Source organism: Helicoverpa zea, chromosome 6 (assembly GCF_022581195.2).
Source record: "Helicoverpa zea isolate HzStark_Cry1AcR chromosome 6, ilHelZeax1.1, whole genome shotgun sequence".
In the NCBI taxonomy this organism is placed as follows: Eukaryota; Metazoa; Arthropoda; class Insecta; order Lepidoptera; family Noctuidae; genus Helicoverpa; species Helicoverpa zea.
Window position 1 is genome coordinate 10,404,866 of NC_061457.1, and position 23,143 is coordinate 10,428,008.

Below are 23,143 nucleotides of genomic sequence, written 5' to 3' on the forward strand. Positions count from 1 at the left end.
AGGACGACCCCAAGACTAAAGGTAAGTGTTACTGTCCGTCAGCATCAGCGCCGCCATGCACTTCGTCAAGAACCCCGTGCGCTGCTGCGCCCACGTGCATACTCTTATACAGCAGCTTGTGAGAATTGTCGTCACTAAGAAGGACGACCCCAAGACTAAAGGTAATGATAGAATTTCGAATTTGGTTAAGTTTTTTTAGGTATTCGCACCTCCGTCACCCGCAGTCTGTAATGGCAATGTTTTCTCTGATTAATGTGTCTGGCGAAGTTCTCTGAAGGCTTACAGTTTGGCAAGAACTGCACGGTCGGTCGAAAATGTTATCACCCTTTTGGTAAGATTGATAATGAATTTCATGAAACAACAACACTAGAAGAGCGATGATCTCTTACGCTCCATTAGACAAGTGCTATCTGGAAGAAACTTGTCTAAACGGGTAAACAACTTTCACGGCGAATTTACCTCGACCCAATCGCGACGTAGTCCTATCGTTACAAGATCCAACTGGTTTCATATAGCACTGTTCCGATGTCCAAACAAGAATGTGTAAACGCATTAAATTTTACATTTATTACCAAGTATATCTTACTAAATTGTTCCAGACACAATACTCTACCACGGTGAAACGTGGGAGCTAATGGGCCGTCGCTGGGGTAAGATCGAGAAGGATTTCTGCACGAAAAACAAAACGTATGACATATCCAAGATCCCGGACATTTATGACTGCATCAAGTATGATCTTCAGCATAACCAGCATACGTTGCAGTTTGATCTCGCTGAGGAACTTTATATCTATGCTAAGTACTTGGCGGATATTGTGATACCTCAGGTTAGTGAGAAAAAAAAAACTTTTTATTTTAATGTCTTAGTAGGTTTTTTGCGTACCAGACTGTTTTGCAACCAGTTATGGTATGTTGGAACTAGGTTAAAAAGTATATGAAAATGCTATGAAGCTACTCGACGGATCAAAATTATCTGGTACTGTCTTTGATTCAATTGTATTGTATATTACTAGCTATTTCCCGCGGTTTCAACCACGTCTCGTGGAAACTATTTCCCCTACCAGGATAAAATATGATAGTGTAGCTTTTCCTTCACGCAAAGAATTTCACTAATCGGTTCAGTAGTTTCCTTCAATATAGGTAGTATTATTGATTTTTTTTTTACTAGGAATACGGTCTAACGATGCAGGAAAAACTAACAATAGGACAGGGAATTTGCACGCCCCTCCTCAAGAAGATCAGAGCTGATCTGCAGAGGAACATCGAAGAGTCCGGAGAGGAAACTGTCAATAGATTGAACCCCAGGTATGACAATGTATCAATATTAATCATAGGTATATTTTATGTACGCTTGAACAAAATAACTGTTAACTTTTGTAATAGGAAATGTATACGATTTTTTGATACTACATAAAAGGGAGACAGTATTTTCCCAAAAACTACTTACATTCTATCAAATATAAATGGCGCATATAAATAAAATCTATATATGTGGGTGCTAATGGCTGCGACAACACAGTATTTTTTACTAATACTGTTAACGAACACAATTTCTTCCGTACTTAATGTGTTTTTTGTTCCAATAAATATTTTGAATAACTAATCTTTTAAGCATTTCAGGTTTATATATAATATACAATTTTATTTTAATCCTAACTTTTAGCTGAAGAATATGTTTGACTATTTGATAGTTTTGGTGTAGAGAAACCGCCATATTTATTCTTTAGATAGAAGTTAACTGATGATGTAAAAATCTGCTCTAGTGCTCTAAGTAGATATATATTTTTAATATTTTATGTAATTTTTTTCAGGTGTCTATAACACTAAACTGTTTTAATTTACTTTTAAATACATAAATGTGCTAAGAGTCCCCGCTTACATGGTGTGACGGCAGTTGTGTGTGCTGGTGCAGGTACAGCCACGGCGTGTCGTCGCCGGGCCGCCACGTGCGGACACGGCTCTACTTCACTAGCGAGAGCCACGTGCACTCCTTGCTGACCGTGCTGAGGTTCGGGGGGCTGTTGGATGTGAGTGGCTCTTCAATATAGTTTTTTACTGTATTTTCAGTTAATTATAATATTTTTTTACTAATTTGTAATGTCGATACTGGAGAATACAATGGAGAAAAAAGGCATTTGAGTGTGTTTAAAGTCTATTCATTCATATTTCTAAAATTGAAACTTCAGTAGGTAAAATCCGGTTAGATGGGTTTGAATAATAAAAAGGAAAAAAGATAAATCACAGTGCCTAAATGTATCGATAATAAGCTGTCATGGGCAAAAAATTTAACATTCCCTGATTAAAGCAAGAGTGCTTTTTTATTCTGCTTTGAACCTTCATTACATCTAAAAATATCGATTAAAGAGTTATCACGGCAGTGGCCAAAAATACATTAAATTCTCATATTATTCAAGAGTGCTTTTAATACAAAGATACCTTAATTGTCCAGGTACTAAAAGATGAACAATGGCGTCGTGCGATGGAGTACGTGTCCACTGTTTCCGAACTCAACTACATGTCACAGATAGTCGTCATGCTATATGAAGACCCCACTAAGGATCCTTACTCAGAAGAAAGGTAAGTTAATCGAAAATAATATGTTTAAAAGAAGAGTCTGGTTTTTAGGGTTCTGTAGCCAAAAAGTGAAACACCAAAGTACTTTAGTAGAGAATCTACCATAGTGTGCACTGGAGTCATGCCCACAACCTAAGTTGTGATTTCACACTTATTTCTTCTTTTTTTGAACTCCTTTGTGTACTCCCTCTATAAGCGCACTGTATGTTATATGTTAGAACATATAAGACCCTTGTATACTCCCTTATGTACTACCCCTATGTAAATACTTATGTAATTACTATGTATTTCCTTATCGGATGCCATATTGGATGGATGAGCCCCGTTTTATAGAAAATGGCATGGAACTCTTTGTGCACTGCTTTATTATGATTTCAAATTCATTTCTTACCGTCAAATTTTTTAGTTAAAACTCTACATATCAATGTAAGTATACCACTCAGCATACAGTATTTAGTTAAGTATACGTTTTGAACCAGGTTCCACGTGGAGCTACACTTCAGCCCGGGCGTGAACTGCTGCGTGCAGAAGAACTTGCCGCCCGGCCCCGGCTTCCGCCCGCACAGTCGCAACCACTCCACTACTAACAACTCCGTATGTACATGTACAATATATCCCATAATTTTTTGGTTAAATATGAGGTTATTTTTAAACGACTTCTCAAAAAAGAGGAGATTTTCAATTTGGATGTTTGTAGTTTTTTGAAACTAGGTAACCATGTTCAAAAGTTATCTGCTGCATAGTTTTATAAATGGCGAACATCCTCCCGTTCTTAGAGCAAAAACAGAGTGGGGTTTACTGTCTAAAGAATCTAATAAGCTAGCTGTTTTCCCGTGGTTTCGCCTGCGCCCCGTGGGAACTACTGTCTTTACCTAGATAAAATATAGTCTCTGTTACTCGGGAAAAATATAACTTTCCAAGAGTGGAAGAATTTAAAAAATCGGTCCAGTAGCTTTTGAGTTTATCCATATTTTTTTCTCTTTATAATATAAGTACAGATAAGCTAATACTTTTTACAGCAGAGTTCGTCAGACGAAGTGAAATGTATAGAAGAGGAAGGCGAAGACGACAATATGGCTAGCCAAGAAACTTTGCAGCCGGTAAGTACTCCAGTACCTATAAACTAAAAAATCTGTGAGTGTGTGACTTGATTAATGACATTGTTTTTATATTATAGGATGCCGATGAACTGGACAATACTTTCTCGCCGAAGAAGCTGTCAAAATCTAAAATAAGGCCTTCAGATCCTATACCTATTTGGTAAGTATTTCTTAAAATAGTTCGATGTTTAAGTTTACACATACCTAACGGCTCGGTCACAGCCATGCGCGGTGCGAATTGCAAGCGTCACAAGCGATGAGCTCATCGCTTGTGTATATGATCGATGTTTTAGAACATTTGTTTTAGAACATTTGTTCTAAAACATCGATCATAGTGGTGGCACGTTTATTGGCGCGGGCAGCTTTGCTCGGTAACTGTGACTACTCCGACCTGTGGTCGCCTCTATACTCGCTAATACACAATTTGTTCGCTCACTGCACCGCGAGTCGCTCCTCTTAGCGCGCCGCCGATATCTACGTGGCACACTTCATAACGTTTGTAGTTTTCACCGCTCATCACTTACTGCGCCACAAGACGAGCCGCGATGAACTTTCGTACACACTTATCTCTTGTATAATTTAATACATACTTTGCCTTAACTCTAATTAATCTTTAAAACGGTGCTTGCTAAAATAGAAATATTGAATTGCACCTGCAGCGACGCGTACAGCAACCTGCACTACACGGTGAGCGGGCACGAGGCGTCGACACTGGCGGCGCGGCTCAGCGCCGAGCTGCGCGCGCGCGGCCACGCCGACGCGCCCGCGCATCCCGCCAGTCAGGTACGATGCACTTAGCTTGTGTTATGTGTATGCTTCTGTGATGATTTAGTTTATTTGTCAGTATCGTCAGTCTAGTTATCAAAACAAAAATATGCTTAATGATTTTAATTATTGTAGATCCTATCACAAACGGCCCGTTCCGACCCGCAGACGCTCTCAATCTGCTTGTGCAATAGGATCCTAAACAGTAACGTCATCAAAAACCGTTGTACAAAAAGTCATCATAAGTCTTTTAGCTATTGGACTTCACTTTTGGAATCACAAGCTGTAGACATTAAACAAACTGTTCACGCACGATCGAAACAACAATTTAAAATGACTATGCTTTATCGAAGTCCTCTAAATGCCATTCCGAATATTCTATCTATTGATTTTCTTACTAGAGATAGCAATTTGACATTAGCCCCAAACAAGTAACGTCAATTTCCTATCTCCAGTAATATAAAAACCAAAAAATCATAGTTTAAAAAAACATCAGAACTCAGAGCGTGTGCAAAATTTCATCCTAATCGAAGACCGGGAAGTGGGTAAAATTAATATTACAAGATTTTCTTACATAGTTAGTGACAAGAGAAGCTAATATAAGTGTGCTAATAAAATCCTTTCTAGGGCGACGAAAAAGAGCCGAAAGACGTAGAGGAAGCGCCGCCCCGCGCTCGGTCCTACGACCAACACAAGCAGAGCCACGACAACGGTAAGTATGCGAGCAGCCGCGGTACACATGCCTCACTAATACACACTAATTACTGTTTTATGCAGAGTGATTTTGTTTCTGGACCTGGAAGGGATTTTGCGAGATGATAAGAAAATATATTTTAAATTTTTATGAAAAAAAAGGAAGAGGTTCTCAGTTACTTTTATTTTTCTTTTCGCATCCGGTTAGACTGGAAGCCGATCCCAACATAGTTGGGAAAAGCTCGGGAGATGATGATGACTGAACTGAGACTTGCTAGTTGTAATAATTGGAATATCAGGCATTCTTCTTATATTTAATAATTACTTTATTTAATTTATGAGAAAAGGCCTGTACCCTGCAGTGGGGCCTAAAAAAAAGGCTGATGACGATGATGAAATGTAAATGTTATAAAATTCGAATTAACGAATTTAAAAAAACTATTTTTAATGTAGCCACATTTCTCGCAAACACTCTTCCTATGGGTTCCATTACACTTGACAGCTGTACATATTGCGACCTCAATAGGATTATGAACATCCTATTGTAGATATCTTTGTAACCTACGGATCAGGATTTAAAAAGTTACCTTACTCTGAACTAAGATGGCTATCCGATCGGTGTTATAAGAACGAAAAAATAAAACCGACTTCACTAAATAATATACCTAAAACCTGCCCCTAAGTCTGACAAATAACATGCTGAAAACAGCATCAAAATCGGTTCCACCAAACGTGAGGTAATCGCGCAAACTTAAATCTTTTTGAAATCAGTTAATAAAGCGTATAATTTTCTAACTGAAAGTTCTGTTATGTGACAGTGAGACTAGTTAACTATATTCATAATGGCTTAAATCATATATTAGAGAATTAATACAGAGAAGTCTACAGTGCGAAAGAATATTCGGGGTATTTATATAGTTTCACAGCTATGTAGAATGTAGTCTGTTTAGATTCACTTTACTAAGAATTATTTCTTTTCAAATCTGTAGTTCTGCGTTAAACTTTGAGTTTGCTTTGCGGATTGCAGTCAAATATTACGCCTAAACTATTATTTATTTCTGCTTTGTATTAGCAAGCACAAAACTTCATACATCGAATTAAAATAGAAATCTGATGAAACTAGATTAGAAACGTGACATGATAATTGCACAATAATTACAAATGGGATCTTCAATAATTATTTCAATATAACTCTATAAATAGTGATAAAATAAGTTACGTGAGGGAAATTTCTCAAAGAGTTATAAAATAAATTAAAAATTAGTTTCTTTAAGTTAGCTAGCAAATTGCAAATTAAACCGAAATGAAAATAAAATATCAATAATAAAAACCAAAATTTCTAAGTAATCTATTTACCAAGTAATTTGCACATATCCCATTAAAAAAAAAAATGTTTCAAAATTCTTACCAAACCCAAAAACTAAATTTTTTTGAACATTAGAGTTCAATTTGTGTGCCATGATGTGTCAGAGGCGGACGCTGCGCTGTCGACCGCGGTGGGCGCGAGATACCAGAGCCTGCAACTCGTGCACTCAGGTATTATAGGAAATGGGGACATACCAGATATTTATTTGTATGTAAAAAAGACCTATATTTGTACCTGGTTTTGATGGTAACAGGAATTATGGCAGACTAAGGAAAGATTAGCGGAGATGCCGTGCCAAAAACCGCCTAGGGTTCCAAAAAAAGCCGCATTTTGGCGACGCTACGTTCTCTGGAGATTTTCCATTATGACATATCCATGGGAATTATTTAAAAGGCTCATATAACTCGTGTACGTAATGGTGTTTGGGTTGTTACATATTTATAATCAGAGACTCTTCAGGTATGCGGTGTTTAATACAATAATGTCATTAGGGAGACCTATCAATAAAGAATAACTTAAAAATGGATTATAATGATTTTGCATTCAGTAAGTAGTTATCTGAGGGCACGGCAGTGCCCCATACAAATTTTCTTACAAACTTCGAATCCTAGGCTACCTTCCCGATACCTATAAAACTCGGTACAAATTGAGTCTTATTTCAAAGTACTCTAAACACTATTTCAGTACAACTCCTATTGGTTCTAGTTGTAAAATCTAATGGTTTGCCCCAGCTCCTCAAGTTGTTACGTGATGTGCGCGTCCTATGTCAGTGGTATAGGGTTAGATGACGTCTTGTGATAGCTATCGAATGTGTCGTCGTCCAAAGTGATCGTTTAAACTGCAAATACAATGTTGGTGACAGATCTTCTCAGGTAAGCAAGCATGCTCGCATGGCCAGCTATCGATAACAGAGTCAAATTAAATACAAAAATTTAAGAAATTTTGATGAAATTGTTGATTGATTAATGTATAATGAGTGATTATTGTGGTGTATAGCAATGTGTTGGGCACTGCGTGTCCCGTGTGTAATGTTTCCTGAGTTGTAGCGCGGCGCCGGCAGCTCTCTCTGGCCGGCGATCTTGTGTGTGCTCGCGCTGCCGCTGTGTTCGCGTCGCGCACGTTTGACTATTGTTGGGCATCTGCATGCGCGTGGACTTGTCCTCACTAATACTACTTAACGATGTTCCATGTTGTTATATGATAGTGAAATATATAAGACGCACGTTAGCGGCCGGTCCGCGCGTCCTGCCTCGGTGACACGCGTGTGAGCGCGACAGAACGCCGGGCTGGGAAGCTACGTGCGTCGCCCGCGACGATCGTCAAACTGCTGCGCTCTGGTTGTTGGGCTCCCATTTGTGTAGTGTCGTGTCAGACGCGGTCTCCGTACCGCAATCATACCGCTACTACGAGCACGCTTTGACAACTATCTATTTATTTATTTATTCTATCTTTATTAATCACTAATTTATTTTTCTCTCTATCACCGCCCTATCTACTAACTCGCTCGCATCCCATATAACCCCCCGTCCGTGTACTGTGCCGGACCCGCCGGACAGCCACGAGCCCCACACTAACCGCGCCGCCATCCGAGCCCGTAACCCCCGTCATTAACATGGAGGGCGTGGAGTCGGCCACTAACGAGGTGCCGCTGTCCGCGCTGACGTTCGGGTCGCGGACGGCGTCGTGGCCGGGGCTGGCGGCGCAGTGTAGCTCCTCGCGCGACGCAGGGCGGCGCCAGCGGCACAGCATCGCCGGCCAGATGAGCTACCTCAAGATGCTGGGGCTGGGCGCGCGCGGCAAGCTGTCCGCCGCCGGCCTCTTCAGCACCGCTGTCATCTCGGGCTCCAGCTCCGCGCCCAACCTGCGCGTCATGATCCCCTCCGCCGCCTCCAGCAACGGTGAGACTTACTGCACGCGGCCGGTTCTCAACCGCGACCGCCCGCCGTAATTGCAATACTATAATACAGTAACAAAGTTAACAAATCTAGATTTTCAAAATTTTAACCCATTTCACGACACATTTACCTTCCGCGATACAGGTGGCAACAACCGACAACTTTTCTGATGTGTGTTCATCCATCGTGGTCAGGAACCAATCAATTTAATTATAGGTATAGATACTGTGATGGTTGTGTACTCGCACATTTCTTCAGTCTAGTAACTTTTAATATAAAACATCTATTCTTCCCCCCTGACTCACATGACCACCTAAATTAAACGTCGAGTTCCTCTCTCAAATGTTATTTGTGGCAGCCGCAGTGGAGGGCTTCGGCGGGGTGCCGGCCATCCGTCCTCTAGAGACGCTACACAACGCGCTGTCGCTGCGGCAGCTGGACGCGTTCCTGGAGCGCGTGACGGCGGCGCCCGTGCTACTGGGCACGCCGCCCGCGCCGCACAAGCCTGCCTCGCCCACCAACAGTGAGTACCTGCCTTGCCAGCGGAGATGCTATAATGCAGGTCAGGCGCCTTCTTTTACGTTAAATACGCACGGTGGTCATGGCCAAAATGATCAGTTACGAGTGAACTTACAAGGCGTTCGAGTACTTTGACACATAGGTATATCAACGATTTTTAGTATTACACAAAAGGGTGGGTTCTAAAAAGGCGTATAAGGGCGGAAATAGTAACGTTCCTCGTCTCTGGAACACCCGCATTTCGGTGTGCTACTTTCTGAGGAGATTTTCCGTTATGGCATCTCCACTATACTTCGGCCGTTCAGAGAATGCGTTCCTGACACCTATCAGTTAGTCACGACTATATAGTCACTTAGTTCTCTATGACACACGACACGAATACGCTAACGCGCGGACTACTACACGTTGCGTGCAAGTGGGCTAACTGTTTGCGGTCCCGCACTGACCACGCTGTGTGCAGGTGTGGGGTGGAGCGGTCCGTCGTCGCTGATGTCGTCATCAGGCGAGCTGCCCAGCGGCCTGTCCTCCGCCGGGCCCTCCTCGCCCAACTCCAACTACGCCTCCAACTCGGAACATAAGACAACGTCCACCGAAAGGTATACAGAGACCCGCTACTCACCCACACTTAGTGAAATGTTAACCAGCTTGAATGTGTTTTCCGAACATTAGAGTCAGTGCCACTCTTCTTGTACATTTGTTTGGTTTTATTTTTTGACGTGTTCTGGAAGATGCCTTCGATTTCTGTCGGTTACAACGCTATCACTTGACTAGATCTGTATTATAAACACTCATCATATCTGCTAATGTTGCTTGATGTTAGTTTTACTGTTCTGTTTTATGTTACTTGTTGAATTACGTCATCTAATGGACTATCGTCGCATCTCATCTGCGGGTGAGACTTCTGAACTGAACCTTTACTTATCCTTTTAGCATTCAGTCTGCGAGTGGACCGAATGTGCACAACGTTCTGTCCACTCGCGGAGTCTATTCGGAACCATCTTGTTTTCACGTGTGGCGGCAAATATTCACAGATATTCATTCATAGTATTTCGGGGCTTGTATCATTTATTTCGGGATTGTTGGGAGCGAGGCGCAGCCGGACAGAGGCTGGTAACTAAACATTATGGATTCCAGTAGCAATTGGAGTAAAAATGTGCCGAGCAAGCTCCCCCAGTGGGAGGGCGAGGCGGCGACGTTGTGCGCGTTGGACTCGAGCCTGCACCCATTCATGCCGCACTCCAACCTCGCAGGTACCTCACGCTCATTCCGCCGCGCCGCGCCACGGTCTTACACGTTGTCCTCACTCCACTAGCTGCCATCTCACAACGTGTAACGCCTGTCGACCGCGCTTAGCTGTCAGATTAATCGTACAAAACAATTGCAGAGCTGGTGCATATATTTACACACAAATATACATATTAAACGTTGCACAATATCGTCGCTTGTTACAATATTACTCCATTCCTATAATTAAGAACGACTATTATATTATACCATTTGTTATTTTACTCATTGTTGCATGTTAAGATGCATGCGCCGCACTCTGCTAATACTTCAAATCGTAGGTTTTTTCTTGAGAATGATTTAATAGCTTAAACACAATTAAACGCAAGAAAACTTTGACTAACAATAAAAGTTTATTTTGCATGATAACTAATAAATTATTTACTAAGCTATAAAATATTCTGCTGTTATTTTTTATGCAGAATACAGTATTATTATACTAAGGCATATTAATTGCAACACGCAAGAATTAACATTGCTTCAAGAGGAATGTGAGGCTTTATATAACTCTGATAGACAAAAATTATAATAAGTATAAGTCTTTGGTAACAAATAACTGAAGATGTAGGTTTCCCATACAGCTACCAAAGAGAACGAGCTTCAAAATAGTTGATCGTAGTCGCATACAGAAGCAGAATATTGTGTAACAAGCGTGATGACAAACGTATTCGATTTCCAGCTCATTTATAACGCAGACATACAGAATGAACTAAAGCTATTTCTATATAATACATAACTTATGTATGGTAAAAATCTGCGGTAAAGAAAATCTTAGGTACTTTTATTCTGGTAATATTAATGAACGGTCGTTCTCTATGTCTGTATAACAAATAAGTCTGATCAATAAAATTATTTCGAGCCATAATAACGATACTTTCTGGTATAATGTTCCAGGTTCATCTATTAGCGGGGATGTGACGCCGGTGTCGATAGCCTCGGAGCTGGACTTCAACAGCAATGAGGCTACCGCCGGCTCCATCACGGACCATGATCTACTGGTACGTATTACATTAGAATAGATTTATTAATTTGTAAATGCAGATTTTTGTAACTCAAGAAGGCTGTGAAATTCTTTGGTAGGATACAAGCAGGGTAATCCAAAATGATTGAAGGCTGAGAAACTTTGGTAGGATTACAGGATGATCCAAAACTGAATGATATCCTCGTACAGGGCAAGAGGCCTATCCATATGCTCATTTATTGTTGTAATTTCTTACGCAGAGTGCAGAAGGTGAAGATGATGAAGAGACCCTTTCAGTAGACCCGTGCGGCTCTCCCGTCAAGATGATCAAGAACGACCTGAGCCCACAGACCTACACCGCGGTCAGCGCCCTCAGACTCGACAACTGTCAGCCGTCCACTAGCAAAGAGTTCTTCGGCCTAAGTCTACAACAGACTAAGGAATGCTTCTACAAAGACATGCCATTAAGTAGCAAAAATTATAACTTAGATAATGATTCTAAACAAAAGTGTACCAAGGAAAATACGCCTTACATGTCCAATATTGATTCGCTTAATTTGCAAAGCAAAGATGGCAAAAGTAAAATTAAAAAGAATGAAATTCTGAATAATGGTAGTAGAAGGTACAGTGACAGTAGTGCACAAAAAAGTAATGTTAGTTCCCAAGCAACTGTTTCGGGCAGTCGATTTAAAATGACTTTAGTAACAGATGACCTGCTCCGGCCAAGCACTTCTTCAGACAGTACAAATAACGTGGCAACCATAGAGCCCGCCTTGCCATTGGTCACGAAGGCTAAAAACTCCAATGTTAAACCAGGTTTTACTATATCAGAAACGTAGTTCTGGAATAATCGATAACTCAATACGTTCAACGTTGATATTAATATTGTTGCGTACTGATCTTAATCGTACAGTTAGTGAAATTATACCATTTAAAATAATAACACAATATAAGTTCTCTGCGACTGCTATAATGTTTGCAGTATAATGGCATAAATGGCATTGACCATTTATATGCAGTTGAATAATCAAATAGACTGTAATGAAGTCCCAATAAAGTATTTAATGCATTCAGTGTAGTTCAATCATAATAATCTCACAAGCTGAGCACATTTAAACTATTACAGTTTTTATTAGCCTTTTGATATTATATACTTACCTGTGTTTACAGTTTGTTTATCGATTCCTATATTTTTACACTCATTGCTGTGATTATTGTATGTTTTTTCCGAATCTGATATTATTTAATGCTTTGTATATTGAGTATTATAAATTAGTTAAACATTTAATAACTAGGCTATGCAATCGTACTTAACAGTCACATAATTATTTGTATATGCTGGTATTTCAAACTATGTGCTTGTATCATGCTTGAATCAGAGGCAATGTATTGAGTCAATAGTCAATGCTCTATTTAATATTGCTTTACTAAATTGTTTCATCGCGCAATACAATTTTATAAAAATCATAAGATATTGATATACCTATTGAATGTATTAGTTAAGTGTTTACATCAAAATATAATAATAATGAATGAGGCAGTTGTTTTATTATACCACCATGTAATGTTTTTTTTTAGTTTTCTGCTCCTCTTGCAGATGCTGTTTCTATTAAAAAATATTATAGTCACACATACATGGATAAATTCAACACAACACAATATAAATTATAAAAAAAAGAACAGTGTAGCAAGGGGTCCATATCAGTGTATGCTGAGCTAAGGACATCCCTGATTTTCAGATGTCTCTTGAAGGGAGTGTGTATTAAAACGACTTTTCAGGCTTTGGCTGTTTATTCTCATACAGTATATCACACATACAGTAATTTAAAGCTCATAATAAGCTAAGCTTAACTTAAAACTTATGACCAGACCAATCACATATTAATATTAAAAGCTACGCAATTAAACAAAATCTTTGTTTTACTCGGATTTGACAGATTTAGGTGCCATATTGACCATAGAGAGTAGTGTGTTGAAGATGCCCCTGTGTCGTACGCCAGGCCAGAGCAGCATGACAGTGGACAGTATATACAACAGGAATGTATTGTTGATAGACGAAGCCACCCATCCTAATGTCACCAGCATGCTGATGGAAAGTATGTAGTACTGCAACAAAACAAATATTTATTTTAACTTAAACAAATACTGACAAAACTTCTGAGATGTCTTTTACGGGCTTTTCTCACTATCATATTTAGAAACAGTAGAAATTAGTAGATTTTTAACGTCATGGTGACAAGCTTGTCAATTTTAATAGCCAACAAGCCAACATTTTTCAACTTTAACTGGAGTAGCTTAGTTCAATTAACAACAATAATATACAGCCAATTTAAATAAAATTTGTAGTGGCAATTTTCTGCAAATATTTAATTTAAAAAATATATGTTTTAATAAAAATGGGAAAAATATTTTTTAGCAACTTACCATACAAGGGCTGGTCTCCCTTAAAGAATAGAATAAGCGAACATTTTGCAAGCCTTTATTGTAGTTCGCTACAATACTTTTGCAAACTTCTTCATACATTTTCTCATGTTGTCCTGTCCAAGAAGTGGGGCCATACAGTGAATTACAAATAACTGGAACTATGAAGTCTACAAAATTCAAGAAAAGGCCAACAACAGCAAATGTTGCGAGAGAGTTCAGATCCATAAGCCAAATGAGAAAATATAGAATGGAAACAGAGCCAACAATAGCACACGGATGCCACTGCTGTTCCCACAGAATGACAGACTTTAACGGTAGGATCGCCATGCGCGAGCCTTCCAAGAATCTCTTTAGCTTCTTCACTTGCTGTTCCTGCTGAAAAATTAATATTATTTACTAAGTAGGTACCCACATCATAATTAATTGTTCTGTCGCATACATGCGTAAGTACTTATTGAATTAAAATTCTAATGAAGTGGACACTAATTGTGGTTTATTTTGGCGTAGAATTATTAAAGTACTGAAATTAGCTTAAACCCATCAGTTCATTTGCGTATTTACTCCTGACAATACAATCTAAGATTTTTTTTTATTATTTTTACCCTTTCTTACCTGATTTTGAGAAATTGTGTATTCTGCCATCGCGTTATTATTACTTGCTATTTATTATCACTGTCAGGAATGTGAAAATTCGCAAAAATTCAAGCCGTTCAATGCACTTTCAAAACAATAAAATCAAATCAATCGAAACCGTATGAATTGAAAGTTTGAAAGAAAGATAGGAATGTAATACTATAAAATAAAAATGAATTGTCTGTTATTGGCTCCATCCAAGGAAAGGGATCAATTTGTGTATGGATTACTTGCAAGATAGAAAAGGAGAGAAGGTAAACGATAAGCAGAATGTTTAACTTGGTCGACCAATATAAATGTCAAAAAACTGTATTTTATGAACGCCAGAGGGCAGCACCTTTATTTGCGAGTTGCGAGCTTGCCATTCTCAAAATCGAGAAGGTGCACAGATTACATAGAGTCATTGTATAAATAAAAAAAAACATATGCAAATAATTAAAATCAATTTAATTTATTCTTCATTATTTTCCTGGCTAAATCTATTATAGGTTTCCTGAACTTTTAAAAAGTGTATGTATGTACAAATGTAACAAAATACATACATTCGAGGTTATTGAGACAACTTCTTCGTGATGAAGACATGATATCAAAATCAATAATTTAAGTATAGAAACTGAAACTGTGTTTTCGAAAGCACTAATTACAACTTAAAAAAAACAAACAGGGTGAGCTAAATAAAACCGTTTAAAAACAGAGGGTAGACACAAAACTACACGTAGGAAAAAAAGGAAAAATATTTATAGTGTTGCCAATGCATACCTAATACAAAACCACTAATAGAGGGAGATCGCGGCACCAAATTGTTTTTTTCGTTTGATGACCTGTGTTATAGGTATGGGGTATACTCGGGAAACTACGGAATTCTACACTGAGCGTAGCCCGACACGATCTTGGCCGGTTTTTTTCGTATGGGTTTAAATTGCAGGAAAGGTAGAATTCCGTGCATCGCGACTGTCGCAGCCGCGCGCGACCTACGACTATCGTCTATCGCTCGCGTCAATAGTCAACCTATGAAAATGTATGGCACCGCAGCCGAGGCCCGCGACAGTCGCGCGCGGCCGACGTATTTCATGAGCCGCGCGCTGCCGTACGCATCTTAATATGGTCTAGCGCTTAATAACATGTATAGAATCTTAGTAAAACCATTTTTTTACCATTTTTTCATTACGATACAAATGCTTTTGAAACAGTAAATTGGTAGTATCCTTCTTCATTTTGTATGATATACAGGGTTACTGGTAAGTAGACCGCATCCTTTCATGAGGTGATAGTATAGGTCAATACGGACAAATTTGACCATGGGATACACTAGGCAAAAGTTAACCCGTTTGAAGATAATCGAATTTCAAGATCTTTTCTTTACAAGTCGTCTAGGTACACGTATAAATTTTTATTATTAGTTAAAAGTCTCGTTTATGCGGTTTTTTGTGTGTTTTGTGCCTTTTTGGATAGCTAGATAAATGTAGATGTTTTTTAAGTATTCTGCACAAAAAAATGAAGAGTAATATTTTTGAGAAAATAGCTACTAAAAAAGTAATTGCTGTTCGCTATAATTTCCTCTGTGATTTGTACAGTTTTATGGTTTGTTATCATGAAGTGATTCATCTTCTATCAAAAAACACACAAAAATCCACAAAAACGAGACTTTTGACTAATAATGAAAATTAATACGTGTACCTAGACGACTGATCTTGAAATTCGATTATCTCGAAACGGGTTAACTTTTGCCCAGTGTATCCCATGGTCAAATTTGTCCGTATTGACCTATACTATCACCTCATGAAAGGATGCGGTCTACTTACCAGTAACCCTGTATAGGTACGTCTATTTTACACGAAAAAAATATTAATTTTAAGAAAATGCGTTTTTTTTTCAAATGAATGCATTTTTCTCTGTCCACTTTGAATCCGGCGCGAAAACGCTTGTCAGTGTCATCAGTGTCGTGTCATGTGTCATGTGCCATGCCGTCACGTCACTTGTGATTGTGTGATGTCACGTCTAAGGTCAACAAGACGCAAGTAAACAACGCTCGTCCAATAATTAAGATTTTTTGTGTTATGAAATATGAATTCGAAAGTTTATAAGAAGTGCGGGGTCCCCCAGTGTAAGAACACATCCAAAAGAACTCCTGATAAGTTATTTGTGTACGTTCCTCACAATAAAACAATACGAAACAAGTGGCTTGAACTTGCAAGGCGGGATTCAAAAGCAATATTGCCCAGTAAACACCTTTATTTTTGTGAAGATCACTTTGATGTAAGTTTAACATTGTTTTCTAGATTCTATTATAGTATGCAAAACTCGTATTTAGTAATAATATCTTGTAAATGAAAAATGTAAACAATGTCGAGGTTAGGTTTCATCTCTCATTGCTGTTATTCAAATTTCAGTTACCAAATGATATGGAGAATTATATGGAATATCATGTGATGGGCTCGGTGTCACTGATTCGCATGAAACCCGGGTGTATGCCCACTAAATTTGAATGTCAAGCAGATAGAAGAAAACGAACATCAGATGCTACAGAAAGACCATGTATGGTCAAAAAAGAAAGAAATACATTGATAGAAGAATGTCAGAAAGATTTAGAATTTAAAATTAAAAGTAACATTACTGCTAAGCCATCAACGTCCAACGTACAGAAATTACTCAAGAAAGAGGAAGAATCTGATAGTGATATTTCTTATACACCATCTGTAACGCACAGAGATTCATCACCATCAACAATATCTCTACAAGTCAAATCTACTTCAGAGTGCAGCGAATTGATTGAAGAAGATAAAAAACAAGTTAAATCAAAAAGTATGGAATTTAAATTCTTAAAAATAACAAATAATCCCCTTTTTTACATTGGAGTTCCTAAAAACTGTTTCTACTTAATAAATTTAATTGAAGAAAAATTAAGTATTCCTGTAAACCATATACTTATGTGTTTAAAAAAAATTAGATTGAATAACACATTCAGAGAGCTTGCTGATGATTTTTCAATGGATCCAACACATTCTAGCAAAATATTTCTAAGGAGTATACCATTAATAGCTAGTATAATGCGACCTTTTCTTGTAAAATTAGATAAGCATTTAACAAAAATAAATTTACCCAAGGCTTTAAGGCACAAATACCATAGTTTAAATTGCATCATAGGCTGCCTAGAAATAGAAGTGCTAATGCCTTCAAGAGCTTTAAGTCAATCACTGCCATGGTCAGAGCACAAAAAATCTAAAACTATTAAATATCTAGTGTCCTGTACACCTAATGGGTTAGTCAATTATATTTCACCAGGTTATGGGGGAAGAATAACAGATACATGTTTGGTTGAATCTTGTGATTTTATTAAGTGTCTGCAACCTGGTATGTGTATCATGGCCGACAGAGGATTTAAACAGGTAGAACCATATTTAAGACAACAGGGAGTGCAGTTAGTGCAGCCTCCAAGTGTTACAACTGCGTCTAAATTATCAAAAAATGAGGCAAGGGAAACTAAAAAAAATGCTAGTCTGAGAATACATGTGGAGAGAGTGCTTCGACTTCTACGTGAATTTGATATGTTAAAGCCACATGCATGTGTGGATAATAGTTTAATAAAAGTACTTGATGATGTCATCACCATTGCCTGTGCTTTAATCAACTTACAGGATTAATTGATTAAATAAAACTATTTTTGTTTTAATGTTGTGTTTTTATTTCCATAAAAATTACAAAGTACTTTTGGTATAGTAACGGATATAATTATACTGACGTTTGCAACAATGCCCGTTACGCCTACTACTATCGGAATGACAGCCGTTTGTGTATTCCACAGCCGGCTGATTTCAGTTTTCAGAAGATGGTATTTGCTTAATTTTTCTATTTCTTTGGGTCCTATGTTGTAATCTGACGGTACGGTGATATCTATTAAATATGTTTTGTTACTAGTTTTATCCGTGTATATAAGGTCTGGTCTATTGTGTGTAACAGTGACATCGGTTTGGACGGGCATTTCCCACATGATTTTGGCTGTTTCGTTTTCTCTTACTTGTGGTTGCACTAGTGTTTCCTTCCACCAGAGGTTGGCAACTTCTATTTTATGTTTTTTAGCCAGTGGCGGATTTACCAATAGGCCAAGTAGGCCAGTGCCTAGGGCGGCAGATTTAGAGGGGCGGCAAATTTAGCATTTTTTTTACAGATTTTTTAAATATAATTATATGAGTACACAATAAATAAACGATTAATAAACGCACTGTAACATATACCTAGGCTTATGTGATCATGAATTTTAAAATATTCCAATAGCGTTTCAATAAAAATAAATTAAAAAAATCCGCTCGCTTCGCTCGCGGTTTTTTCATTATTTCTGGTTTATTCTGCGCACTTTGAGTCCTCAATCTAACAAAAAGTTAAAGCACCGAAGTAGCAAACTCTACGCTGACGATTTCTAAGCTGTTTATGAGGTGGAGGACTTTCGTGTACTAAAACTCAAAAATTTTCGCGCTCGCTGCGCTCGCAGCTATTTCACTTTACACTAGTTTTTTTCAAACTTGTTTGAGTATTTTTGACTTCCAAGACTCAAAAATTTCGCGCTCGCTACGCTCGCTTGACAGTGACTTTTTTCTAATTTCTTTAGGTATCATTGCGTCCCAATAATCACAAATTTCGCGCTGGCTACGCTCGCGGCTTCTTGTCTTTGCAGTGGTTTTTTTTCACATTTGTTTGGGTACTTTTGTTTCCCAAAACTAAAAAATTTCGCGCTCGCTACGCTCGCGACTTTTTCACTTTACGGCGATTTTTTTAAACTTGTTTTGGTACTTTACTGTTCCAAAACTCAACAATTACGCGCTCGCGCTCGCGGCTTTTTCATTTGATACTGGTTCTTATAAAAATAGCTAGAGCTTTATAAGTTTGCAGTGATCTGTCTCCGGTTTCTTTATGTTAAACCCAGCGAAAACCACCATTAATGATTTCTACACGATTTTTAAGTAAGTACTTCAATTACAATTTTAGTCCGTGATTATATTCCTTCTTTTTTTTTTTGGGTGCCACCTGATGCTACGCCGCCACTGATCATAGCACCCGAACGAATGAACCGATTTCAATTTAGTTTTTTTTTATTACAGGTTTTTTACGGGCGAATGTTCTTGGACATGTTTGATGAAAATCGATTGAGCCGTTTAAAAGTTACAGAAGTTTTCCGATTTAAAGTCGCTGTCAAATAAACTTGTTAGGTCAACATTAAACTCTTTGGTACATAGCGGGTTGCAAAAATAATCTAGTAAGAGTAACTGACAGAAATTTCATTAAGTTCACAATCATTAGGGGCGGCAAAAATTGAATGGCCTACTAGCGGCAAATTTCTAAATCCGCCACTGTTTTTAGCAAGACACCAGTAGACGTATTGGACAAGATTATTATGTCGTCGGACATAGTAGGTCCCCGCTAATTTTTCGCAACCAGATATAATATGCTGCGTAGTTTCGTCTGTAGTGACGCAGAGGCGGCATTTTCCGTCTACTGGTTCTTTCAATATATCGCGCTGATGTTGTTTGGTCATAACGGCTTGATCTTGTATTGCAAAAATGGATGACTCTTAAGGCGGCCAACTTTCCGAAAACTGAATGCGGGACTTAACCTTTCGTGAAAAGGGGGGGGGGGGGGGGGGCATTGAAAAATGTTCGGACGGATCTGATAAAATAAAAACCGTAAGCATAAAGCTATAATTTAACCTATCAATATCGTGTCACAGCGTGCACTAATGTCTTATTTTCAAAATCATTAGGCCTCACGAGTTCAGTAGAAAAAAAGAGAACGAGATTATATTATAGGTAATCTGTGTTCCTGCACTGTTGAGCGTGCGCGCAGGTGGGTGTTGTGTAGAAGCGTGGTAGAAAAATAGGGATGCGGGACATGCGGGACGCATACAACGTTTTGCGGGACTATTTTACTAATAATTTCAAAACGGGATTTCGTCAAGCATTGCGGGACGGTCCCGCAGAATGCGGAACGGTTGGCCGCCTTAATGACTCTATAGTTGGTGGAATTTGTTGTTTTTTAATCCATTTAATCGAAAGTTCTCTGTCTATATTAGCTTGATCTAGTACTTTTTTGGGAAACTGTCCGTGTAATTGCTTACTTCGCCATACTGTATTTTGTTGTTTAATTATTGCTTCTTTGATTTCTTTGTCTGTGTGTTGGTTTCCTTGTGTTAAGTGTAGCTGTGTTTCTATTTCCTCTGCTTCTTTTATTATTGAGTATTTAACCCTATTTTTATCGTGTTTCGTTATTGTTTCAATGAGATGGTCCCTATTTGTATTGAGGTATTGTTTATATTTAAGTATTTGTGTTTTGTACATATAAAAAAAAGCATAAAAAAATACATAGACCAATTAGACGCATCAATTAACATGCACATACTCCAAAAACAAGCAGCCATACATTCATCTATCATACTCAGCAAAGTATTAGGAGACACAGTATTCGTACGAACAGCAGAAGAACAACACTCACACACTGACACACAAACACCAGACACACAAAACACGCATCCATCACCAAGCACGCAAGCGGGACCAGCCATCCAGGAACAGAACACACAGCCACCATCTAACACCGAACATTCGTCATCATCACAGCCTAGAAGAGGAAGAAGAAGGATAAGAACAACGCAAACAAACACATCAACTACATAATACATACAAAATACTTATATAAAATCTAAATAAAAAGACTAGGGGGGACATAGGTATCTTTTTTTCCGCGGGCTGCGGAACGGGATACCTATTGAAACCGACATAAAGTCGAGAAGGTCAAACCTACCTAATACTGACGTTTAATCCTAATTGCATTTTTCTTCATGAGTATTGAAGATTGCAAGTCAAAAAGGTTGTATGCGTTTCATGTAGCTACATCACTCCCCCCTAAGCGAAGCGAACGTTTGGTTTAACTGTGCGGCCGGAACGAGTGACGATTGTGTCACGCTGTGGTTTTGCTGCTGCTGCTGGTTGTGGCACTATGCTCGAGAAGCGCGATGGCGACGCTTGATGCTTATTCTGCATGCTTGAGGAAGTGGAAGTGATTTCCTCTTCGTTAAGTAAGTATGCCGGTTTCAATCTGTCGATAGAGACGACTGCTGTACGCAAAGGCATCTGGATGGTAAATTGTTTTTCTCCTCGATGTATGACTTCGAATGGACCGTCGTATGGCGGGGTCAATGGACTTTTCACCATGTCGTTGCGCACGAAAACATGTGTACACGTCGCTAAATCTTTATACACGAATGTGTTTCTGTTGTTGCTATGTGACTTGTTACTCGGTGAAAGATTTGCCATTGATTCACTCAGACAGCGAACAAACTCTGCGTCTTCAATTTCCGGCGGTGAAGGCTCGAAAAAATCTGACGGTATTCTGAGTGTTGATCCGTAAGTCATCAGGGCTGGACTGACTTGGGAGTCCTCACGTAAGGCGGAACGCAGTCCAAGCAAAACGGTTGCAAGTTCCTCGCTCCAGTGAGTGCCTGCACTTCTCGCCATGAGTGCGGCTTTTAAAGTTCGATGCCAGCGTTCGACTTTCCCATTTGCTTGTGGGTGGAAAGCGGTGGTTCGAATTCTAGTGATGCCGAACTTCTTCATAAGTGCCTTGAATAATGCAGATTCGAATTGTCTTCCTTGGTCCGTTGTTACACGTAGCGGGCAGCCAAATCGTGATATCCATCCTTCGTACATCGCTTTAGCAACGGTGTCGGCAGTGACGTCACGCATAGGAATTGCTTCGGGCCATCTTGTGCAGCGGTCGATCATCGTAAGAAGGTATCTGTAATCGTTTGAAGGAGGCAGCGGTCTCACGATGTCTACGTGAACGTGTTCGAAGCGAGAGGATTTTTGAAAATTGCCAAGCGGACTGACGACGTGACGTTGAATCTTGCTGCGCTGGCAACCGATGCAGGCTTTTGCCCATAGGCCAACTTCTTTGTTCATACCCGGCGAGAAAAACTTTGTAGACATTATTTTTCGAGATGTTCGTACTCCCGGATGACTTAGTTCGTGTTGTGCTTTGAAGGCTGCAAAACGATAAGCCACTGGTAGGTAGGGACGCATGTTGCCGGTAGATGTCTCGCATACAACGGGTCGTTGATCTCCTGGTCATCGGATGCGTGAAAATTTGAGTTTTGGGTTGGCCATGTAGGATTTCAGTTGGTCATCCTTTTCCTGGTCTTGGGAGAGTTGATTGTAGTCAATGGTAGCGTGTGAGAAATCTATCTCTTCTATGCGTGATAAGGCGTCGGCAGCTTCGTTGTTATCACCGTGCACGTATTGAATTTTTGTGCAAAACTGGCTAATGAAGTGGAGTTGGCGTTCTCGGGCCCGATTCGACTGATATCCAATCCCAACTCGATTACGATTGAAGCGTATGTGGCATTCCGCTATTTTTTCTTTGAAATAAACGTTTTTATCCTTTTCTGTCATTCAAAATTAATCATTTTGTCTGCAAATGATTTACGATTGCAAAATGATTGTACAGCAAACTACCGTATAGACCAAAATCACCAAAATAGCAGACCAATCGCACACCAATCAAATGTCAATCGAATACGATTGGTCTTTTATTAGTAGCAGAATGCCCGATATGGTTAAAACTGCTATTACGATCATATTGCGATTCGATTTTGACATTCTTAACTTAGGAGAATCGGGCCCCAGCTTGATGAGGTAAACAACTACGATAGAAGTTCATCATTCCAAGAAATCTTCGCAGTTCTTGAACTGTTTGTGGTTTCGGATAGTTAACGATTGCTTGTATTCGGTTCTGAGTAGGTTTAATTCCTTCTGACGAGACTTCGTATCCGAGAAATTCGATGGTTTCCCTGTCGAATTCACATTTTCCAATGTTTAGACTGACGCCGAAGGTATCTAGGCGTTCGAGTACCAATTGTAAGTGCTGGCGATGTTCTTCCTTGTTTC

At 39.1% G+C, this 23,143-nt stretch overlaps 3 protein-coding genes across 21 annotated transcripts in view; 2 read left to right on the top strand and 1 right to left on the bottom strand.

Annotated features, from left to right (window-relative positions):
- The window catches only part of LOC124631240 (inositol hexakisphosphate and diphosphoinositol-pentakisphosphate kinase), a 28,500-nt gene extending 15,808 nt beyond the window's left edge, over nt 1–12,692 (top strand). For 6 of the 18 annotated variants that reach the window (XM_047165512.1, XM_047165497.1, XM_047165504.1 and 3 more), the window contains 16 exons: nt 600–826; nt 1,168–1,304; nt 1,894–2,026; nt 2,449–2,576; nt 3,053–3,167; nt 3,593–3,673; nt 3,751–3,833; nt 4,333–4,456; nt 5,066–5,150; nt 6,602–6,667; nt 8,225–8,395; nt 8,751–8,915; nt 9,372–9,507; nt 10,046–10,161; nt 11,090–11,193; nt 11,417–12,692. In XM_047165512.1, the coding sequence (XP_047021468.1) occupies nt 600–826; nt 1,168–1,304; nt 1,894–2,026; nt 2,449–2,576; nt 3,053–3,167; nt 3,593–3,673; nt 3,751–3,833; nt 4,333–4,456; nt 5,066–5,150; nt 6,602–6,667; nt 8,225–8,395; nt 8,751–8,915; nt 9,372–9,507; nt 10,046–10,161; nt 11,090–11,193; nt 11,417–11,995 (2,450 nt within the window). In that variant the 3' untranslated portion in view covers nt 11,996–12,692. The remainder of the gene's footprint in view (nt 1–599; nt 827–1,167; nt 1,305–1,893; nt 2,027–2,448; nt 2,577–3,052; nt 3,168–3,592; nt 3,674–3,750; nt 3,834–4,332; nt 4,457–5,065; nt 5,151–6,601; nt 6,668–8,224; nt 8,396–8,750; nt 8,916–9,371; nt 9,508–10,045; nt 10,162–11,089; nt 11,194–11,416) is intronic. The other 12 variants (XM_047165503.1, XM_047165508.1, XM_047165499.1 and 9 more) reach the window with 11 other exon arrangements.
- Nucleotides 12,693–12,928: 236 nt separating this feature from the next.
- Nucleotides 12,929–14,456, bottom strand: LOC124631488 (ADP-ribosylation factor-like protein 6-interacting protein 1). 2 transcript variants are annotated; one of them, XM_047165908.1, is made up of 3 exons: nt 14,193–14,456; nt 13,581–13,955; nt 12,929–13,262 (listed from the first exon to the last, which is right to left on the bottom strand). In XM_047165908.1, exons 1-3 carry the CDS (start codon nt 14,220–14,222, stop codon nt 13,077–13,079), a joined length of 591 nt encoding a protein of 196 aa, XP_047021864.1. In that variant the 5' UTR covers nt 14,223–14,456; the 3' UTR covers nt 12,929–13,076. The 2 variants fall into 2 exon arrangements, with proteins under 2 accessions (XP_047021864.1, XP_047021865.1); XM_047165909.1 differs by having other exon boundaries at nt 13,581–13,952; nt 14,193–14,437.
- A 1,965-nt stretch (nt 14,457–16,421) lies between these two features.
- LOC124631486 lies at nt 16,422–17,883 on the top strand. Its single transcript, XM_047165904.1, has 2 exons — nt 16,422–16,469; nt 16,604–17,883. Exon 2 carries the CDS (start codon nt 16,616–16,618, stop codon nt 17,852–17,854), a length of 1,239 nt encoding a protein of 412 aa, XP_047021860.1. The 5' UTR covers nt 16,422–16,469; nt 16,604–16,615; the 3' UTR covers nt 17,855–17,883.
- Nucleotides 17,884–23,143: the final 5,260 nt, after the last annotated feature.